The sequence below is a fragment of the Trematomus bernacchii genome, unplaced genomic scaffold, assembly GCF_902827165.1.
Source record: "Trematomus bernacchii unplaced genomic scaffold, fTreBer1.1, whole genome shotgun sequence".
NCBI classification, from domain to species: Eukaryota; Metazoa; Chordata; class Actinopteri; order Perciformes; family Nototheniidae; genus Trematomus; species Trematomus bernacchii.
In genome coordinates, this window is record NW_022988098.1 from 2,289,357 (window position 1) to 2,297,681 (window position 8,325).

The 8,325-nt window shown below is 40.0% G+C and overlaps 1 protein-coding gene and 1 non-coding gene across 3 annotated transcripts in view; one reads left to right on the forward strand and one right to left on the reverse strand.

Moving 5' to 3' along the window:
* fgd5a (FYVE, RhoGEF and PH domain containing 5a) overlaps positions 1–2,268 on the forward strand; it is a 35,451-nt gene extending 33,183 nt beyond the window's left edge. Inside the window, exons 19-21 of one of the 2 annotated variants that reach the window (XM_034121904.1) lie at positions 30–158; positions 467–621; positions 874–2,268. In XM_034121904.1, coding sequence (XP_033977795.1) covers positions 30–158; positions 467–621; positions 874–910 — 321 coding nt within the window. In that variant the 3' untranslated portion in view covers positions 911–2,268. The remainder of the gene's footprint in view (positions 1–29; positions 159–466; positions 622–873) is intronic. The other variant, XM_034121905.1, reaches the window with a different exon arrangement.
* trnae-cuc lies at positions 693–764 on the reverse strand. Its single transcript has one exon. It is a non-coding gene; the product is annotated as a tRNA-Glu (tRNA).
* Positions 2,269–8,325: the final 6,057 nt, after the last annotated feature.

Here is an 8,325-nt window from a genome sequence, read left to right on the forward strand (position 1 = left end):
GAATCTTATTTTGGCATTTATTTCATCAGGTGTCGCTTACAGTGGAGGGCTCCACCATGAGCGGCAGCCTGCAGCGGAGAAAGAAGAGCAAGAGGAAGTGGAAGCGGCTCTGGTTCCTCCTCAAAGACAAGGTGCTCTACACCTTCACAGCCCCGGAGGTGAGGGGGCACAGAGTCTCCCACACCAGCCCCAAAACACTCAATTATATCTCAGTCATTTCCTCGCAACCTTCGTCTGTCCTTTTCTTATTCTCATCTGGCCAATGCACTAATTAACACTCACATTTCCACTGTTCAACCCTCCTCCACATGACCTATCAAGGGATTCTCTGTGCTCTCTTTCTTTGACATGTGTGCATTGCTTTGTTCTTATTAAGACATTCCTGTTATTTGCATATTTCTGTCATCTCATTCATGTGCTTATCTTGTATCTGTGAGTTTAATGTCTTTACCTCTGGTTCCTCCAGGATAAAGTGGCTTCAGAGAGTCTACCACTGCAAGCCTTCACGGTCAAGCTGACGGAGAGGCCGGAGGGAGAAGAGAGCAGCAACGTCTTCCACCTGTATCACAAGAAAACCCTGTACTACACCTTCAGGGCGGATAATCCTAACACTGCACGAAGGTAAACACCAACGGCGCTGATATCAACTTTAGATTTTTCTTTATGGAGGGTCAGAGTTTGGGAAAACAGTGTTCCCTGACCGGGAATCGAACCCGGGCCGCGGCGGTGAGAGCGCCGAATCCTAACCACTAGACCACCAGGGACCTCACAGGAGACATTATGACTAACTTTTTGGAACATTTGACATGCACCAAATTGGGTGGAGTCCCCCTTTAAGATTTGGTGTCATAAGATGTTTCTCTTGTGTTTCAGGTGGGTCAATGCCATGGAGGAGGCTACTGTTTTATAGCACCCGCTCAGTAAAATGAACGCGCCCTGCTGTGTGACTGCTAGGACTCTGTGGAGCACAACATGGCTACCTGCTGCTTCTGAACTCAGACCTGCTGTGGAATATTATTTGTGAAACGAATCACCAGGAGGGGATCTTAGACAAGGCTGCCACCCAATGGTAGGAAGTGGAGGATGGAAACGGCTCTGACTTAGATAACGGATCCATCCTAGTTCAAGGAAGACTTTATATTTCAGGAGCAGCTTGGATACATCAAACGCTTCATCCAAAATAACTGTTTCACCATTTTTCACAAAAGGTCCCACTGGATTATTAAACTGAACATCCTTCATTTTTACTCAGTTCCTGCTTGTGTTCTGTGATGAGTATAACTTAACAAACACACTTTGCTCCATAGTAATATTTGCAGCTAGAAAAAAAGGGAAAATATTGGTCGCTGTTTTAGAACAATATTTGGTATTCTGAATATACATTGTGAAATATACACTTGCAGATATTGGAGTGAATTATAGGATTTGTTTGTATAGAAAATGCTGATGTTTTGAGGTCATCACCACAGTGTGTGTACATTATATTTCTTGTGGAGTTTTACACAGTGTTACTATTATATTGAATTTACAAAGCTACTGAATGGCCCTCAGCATGACATCCACTCAGCAGTATTTCTAAAGATGAAACCTTTGAAAGACTCTTTGTATTTGAATATGTATGTTTTGAGAAGAAAAAGTCAAACCGTTTTAAAGTGCCGATTGATTTCCTCCAGTTGAATGCAGTGCAATTTGCAATTGATGATGAATGTGCCTGAAATTAAATTGTACTCTTTGTTCGTTATATTATCAAAGTACTGTACTACTGTCATGTCTTCACAAAAGACCTTGATAACATTAGCTTTTTATCTACTCTTATATACTTTACAGACAAGTAACATAAGAATATACTATTGTGCCATTTTTTATTAATGCCTTTCTCATGCTGTATATATATATATGGATATGTATACACTGCTGGATAAAATCACACTTACTTAAAGGTCCCATGTCATGCTTTTCCGGTTATTACCCGTCCCCTTGTGTGTTATGAAGGTTTGTATGCATGTAAACGGTCTGCAGAGTCAAAACCCTCAAAGTACACCCTGTAGCGAGTAAAACTCTAACACAGAAAAGACCTGTCTATGCTGCCCCAGAACGCCTCGTTGGAGATTTCTCTTTTTCCATTTGTTTCTTCCGGGAACCAAAATGGACCAATCCGCGGAGCTCCTCACCCACCAGGATTCCTTGGATACCTATCAAACGCAGTGGGGGGACCTTTAGCGTAAATGTTCAACTAACAGGGAGTCCCATTGACTTGCATAGAGCTCCCTGAACGCTGGTAATAGACGAGTTGGGATGGCGGAGAAATGCTCTCCGCAGACCCATTCTCACAGCGTTTATAAACCTTTTTCTTACTCAATATCAAGCCACACTTATTGTTTTTACTTCGGCTGTGAGTGTTTGTGTGTGCTCAGGATGAGTTTCGCGCTGTCTCGCTGTATCGCCGACCTGGAAACCACACCAGTAAGCCAGCTCACTGAGCAGCGAGCCTCGCAACGTCCCGACCAATCAGAGCACACTGGGCTCACAGGGAGGGGAGGGGGGGGGGGGCAGGAGCTCCAACAAGCCGTTTAGGACAGAGAGTGAATACACATACTATACAGAGATGCTGTATGAGAAACCAATGTGAGTTTGGAAAATTGCACAGTATAAATCTATTCTAGTATACCTCAACAATGGAATTATGATCAGTAGAAATGGCCATGACATGGGACCTTTAATAAAACAACTAGAGAATAAAGAAAAGTCACTGTTATACTACCTAGAATCTGCCAGTGTTAAGAGTCTTCTGAGCCCATAATGTCTGCAGAGTTTCACTGCTGTTTTCACATCATGCAACATCCACACTTTTTATCATGAATATCACCTGAAGGCATTGTGCTGCTCCATTCAGAATGCAGCTGTACCACATGCGATCTTTCACCCGTCAAACCGCATTATTTCTAAAGCACACATTTGTTCACCAAGCCCTGTTCAGCTTTTCTACCTGTTTCTTATGTGCCATACCTATAGTGTTTATGGATTGTACCTCTTGCATATAGTGCATTGTAAATGTTAATGTATATAGATACATATAAGAATAAACTCCTTTAAAAAGTTTACTTAATGTGCTTTATCACATGAAGCTGTTTCTTTATTCTAAGCATTGATGGATTTCTGTACAAGCCCACTGACCACATGCCCAGGGGCCACAAGTATCACGGGCCCCCCTGGCCTTCACCTACAAAATGTCGTACAAAATGTCCCACAAAGAAACATGCATCAACAAGAAAAAGACTCAAAATTACATCAAAAGATGCAAGTTAACAAAAAGAGAAAACAACTACTGGGATGAAGAATTCACACATAGACACAAATATAACCATAGACAGACTCAACACAACCACAAAAAGACACAAAACAACCAAGAAGACACACAATAAGAACACAAACAGACACAAGAACAACCCAAAAGACACACAAACGGCTAAGAACAGACACAAAACAACCATACAGAAACATGAAAGGACTACAAACGGCCACAGAACAACCACAATGACACACCAGAAGACCACAAACAGACACAATGACACACCAGAAGACCACAAACAGACACAATGACACACCAGAAGACCACCAGAAGACCACAAACAGACACAAAGACACACCAGAAGACCACGAGAAGACCACAAACAGACACAATGACACACCAGAAGACCACAAACAGACACAATGACACACCAGAAGACCACCAGAAGACCACAAACAGACACAATGACACACCAGAAGACCACCAGAAGACCACAAACAGACACAAAGACAGAGACACACCAGAAGAACACAAACAGACATAAAACAACCCAAAAAAAACAGTAAAACACCACACAACTACCACAATTGCAACACAATATGTGCTATGTCATGACTACAAAGACACACCTGACAACAACAGGTAATGATGCAAACAAATTACAAGGTCTGCGCCTTTGTAAGAGAGGTGGTGCAGCCTATTGCATATCCGTGCCAAGGGCCCATTATGCAATCCGCCCATGATTATAAGTTACAAAAAAGCAAGAGAGGAAACAATACAAATACATTAACACCTGTGTGATGATCGCCATGCCAATACAAATTAATCACTACCTTTATGAAGAGCTTTTTGATCAGCAAAGATCACTACGTACAGTACATTTCTGACTGTGTTTTGTTTATACACGATTGCATTTACTCATAAATTGCTCATATTATTCGGCATTTAAACCCCAATATAGGCTACAAGTACAAAAACGATGCACACTCAAAATCGCGATAAACAGCAGTAAGTCAACAGCCTGACACAATCTCTGCAGCTATAATTATGAGCCTCACAAAAGAATAACTTAATCTAGGGTTTAAGCTGCGCTGTACTCAACTGAACAGACATTACGTTTATCACCTGTAAGTGATGCTTGGATGACGCTGATATGAGTACAAACTGTACTAACGTGTGTCCATTGTTTGTGGCTTTTGCAAAAAGTAGTTTTTTTTAAATGCATCCTTTAACCAGCAGAAGGCAGCAGATCATCATCAGAACTGTGTGTGATCCTGATGACTGAACACTGGAGAGTTCCTCCTGCATATTTCCCATTGTACACCAGTATTAGTGTTGGGGGGTGTTTGGGTTTACAAAGAAGATGTATAAGATGCAATCACAAAATAGTCAGTTGTAGAGCAAATGTATTATTTCATGTAATGAGATATGCATTAGCTTAGACAGAAAATAAAAAGGAAAGCACAGAGAAGGAAAGTGTACAATGAATGATCTGTATCACATACCATGAAGTATGGGAAGTAACTAAGTACATTTACTCAAGTAATGTACTTACGTACAATTTTGAGATACTTGTACTTTATTTGAGTATTTCCATTTTATGTTACTTTGTACTTCTACTCCACTACAATTCAGAGGTCAATCATGTACTTTTACTCCACTAAATGTATACCCTTTGTTACTTTGGAGATTTTGATTAATGATGTGAAATATAATCAACACTTCAATTTAGACTTTAGTTACACCTGGAGTAAAATTCACAAGCTACCCTGCAGTATACAAAGTCATGCACCTTTACCAGCTGTGATAAACAAATAATGCATCAATAATTATAATCAAAACATATGATATATATTATTCTGAAATGGGCCAATCTGCATAATGAGTACTTTTACTTTTGGTACTTTATTTACTTGAGTAACATTTTGAATGCAGGACACATATTTATTGTACCCAGACTTTTACTTTTGCTTGCAATAACTTTATTGTGAGTGTGAGGATGTTGTTTGAAATAGCAACCACTTCAAATTCACACACTTTAAATCAACATCTTTTGACTTGTGTATTTATTTGCGGTAAATGTTTGGAATTACATTTTGGAAGATATGAATATGAAGATTTAGGATAATCTTTTTTTTACTGTGATGTTCTTCGGTTCTACTGTTCTTCTCAGCACCTAAGGGTAAAGGGGTAATGTTAAAGGTCTGTGAAGCCCCCACTAAAAACAATGAATCCTACATGCCATGAGACTGGGTTGGAATTTATCAACACTGCATTTCATTAATTTCCACTACACTGATTGACCCGAGGCACTCTCATTTTAGGTCAAATTAAGATGACATATTTATATTACTCAGAGGGATTACACATCATTTATGCTGACTTGTTGCTGAAGTAATTTGGCCAAATGAGAAACACACATTCCCACCCACTGCCGTTGGAGACCCTTAATGAGCCCTTCTTTTGTAAAAGGCTTTTCACTTCCCAGCCTCGGGTAATAAGAGCCATCTCAGATAAGTTAATTAGTTATACCAAAGAGTTCCACTAAGCCAAACAACCAAGTTAGACAGTGATGTAAAGCGACCAAGAAAGCATTGCTAGCATTAATATTTAAACACAAAGTAACAGCACAAAACATTTCGGCCTATTTATTTTTCAGCTTTTTATCTGCAATATTAATGACTGTGAGTAAACCAGAGCAGGCCCGGTGTGAGCGCTTACAAAAGTACATAAAAGTGGCTATAATTTATCGGCCAGTTTAGGTCCTTTGGTAATTTAATATGTATTTTATTTGCACATTAAAAACTTTATAAGGTAGTTAGGAACTAAGGGAACACAGGGTTTGCTGAGGACACCGTTACAGAGATCTGGCAAAAATATAATTTCCACTTTAATGAGTAAAGATGATGTGATGTCAGTCAGAAAGTAGGCAGAACAAAAAAAAGGAAAATTGGGGTTGATCTAAATACGTGATCCCAGGAGCGTCAGTGACCCAATATTTAGTTGAAGTCCCAAAAGAGAGAGAGAGAGAGAGAGAAGTGAGAAAGGCTGTGTGAGCAGGGGAAGTTTGCTCATTTCCTTCAAGCACCTGAAAGTTGAAGACACCTTGTTCCTCTTCTCGTCTGGAGCATGAACTCAGTCACGTGGTGTCTCACGCATGCAGAAACACATTCACAAAAAACGTTGCCTGAGTAGCTGGGGGGGAACCAGAGATGCAGAGAGAGATTAGGTAGCTTACATTTCTATAGTCGAGGCAAATTGGAAGAAAATGTCCTCCTAAAATAGTAAAAGGACAGCTTCTCCTTGTACACACTCACACAGAGTTTCTAATCCGCATTCAGGAAGCTAATATGAGAGTCAATAAAGAGTGCCTGTGTTTCATTTCCCAAACATCTCAGACTATGCAGGCTAAAAGGTTCACAAAAAAATCACAATTTAAGACAAAAACCTAAATGTTTTGATAATGAATTCCAGATCGGATAATAATACTTACTGTTTGCTAGGTTTTAAAGGGGCATATCTTCCAAGGAAGCGTAAGCCATTTTAATCTCTTACACAATTCCAATGTAATACTGCAGACACACCTGATCAAACTTTGAGGTAAGGTTTTTTTTTTAGAGGGGAAGTTCTCCGTCTTTCCATTTCTTTGTTCTTGTCTCCTCCTATTTACGAGAATGTATGAAGAATATGTGACAAAAGAGGATAAGTATGAATGACAGCATGTAATAAGCAGCTAAATTCACTGATGGACATGATAAGAAGTATACACAAAAACCCCGCTGATATTCCAGATCAGTGGGTATAGTCTGTCACTGTCACAAAATGACACTACTTTTAAAGATAACCCACCATTGCTAAATGTTTAACCAACATTATGCTGTCATGTAAGAGCTAAGCCAATATATTGCTGTTTTAATGCTTGCCTGGTTTGCCTCAAGGCCTTTTGAGTGAGGAGCCTGTTGAACTTGTCTTTGGCTACAAACATATCAGCCTTGAAACATGAGAAAGTGAGAGAAGGAGAGAAGACGTAAATGAGGACAGATAGCAGATGTAGTCATGTCTCTTGATGAAAGGGCTATTTCTCTCCTTGTTTCTAAAGATTGCTTTTTCCTCCCCCCTCCCATAGTCTGTTCCCCTTACTACTCACTCTGATGTTTGCCCTGGCACTGGGTTCTTTCCCCCTACAAGTCTAATTCACACAGAAAATATGAAGCCATAGTTTAAAACAGTATATGCTGTATCTTGTTATTATGATACAAGAGTTTTTAAAGTGAAAAAATATAACCCTCTGAGACTTAACAAGTGAACTAACTCATGCTGTAATTCTTGTAGCAGATAACAGTCTTTAAATCATTTCACTTGTTAATCTTTATGATACCAACTTGGTACTGCATGGTTCCTTGTGACTAAGGTGGACTTAAAGGGATCCTATCATGCTTTTTGGGGATTTCCCTTTGCTGTAGTGTGTCATATAGGTGTGTGTGCATGTTAATTATCTGCAGAGGCTAAAATCCCAAAGTTCCCTACAGAGGGAGTTCAGAGCCGGCCTGCTGACCAATCAGAGCAGATGGGCTCTGGTTTCAGACAGAGGGTGAAAAGAGGTGCTGCAGCACAGGCAGCATGAAGTAAATAAAGCACAATAGGGCCCCTTTAATTTAAACTTCAAGCTTTAAGCGTTAGCTTTGATGCTCTGTAACCCCAGGTGTTAGTGAGATATTAACTTTATTACAGACATCCGAAAACTATACACCCCTATGTCCTTTATTTCTTCTTGTAGGGGGTGTTCATGGTGACAAAATCTGAAGAAAATCCTGCTTCCCCAATTTGAGGTACTTCCTGTTTAAGCTAAATGCAGGCCGTGACAAAACACAGGGCGGGATCACTCAAAATCACACTGGATATAATCTGGGAAAGCCTGAGGCAGGTTTATTTGATGGGTGTGGCAGGCAGGGGTCACTGATACAAAGTCTGTGATAGTTTTATTGGACGGAATATTTATTTACAACTATTGGTGCAGAATGAGGTCATTGGTGAAG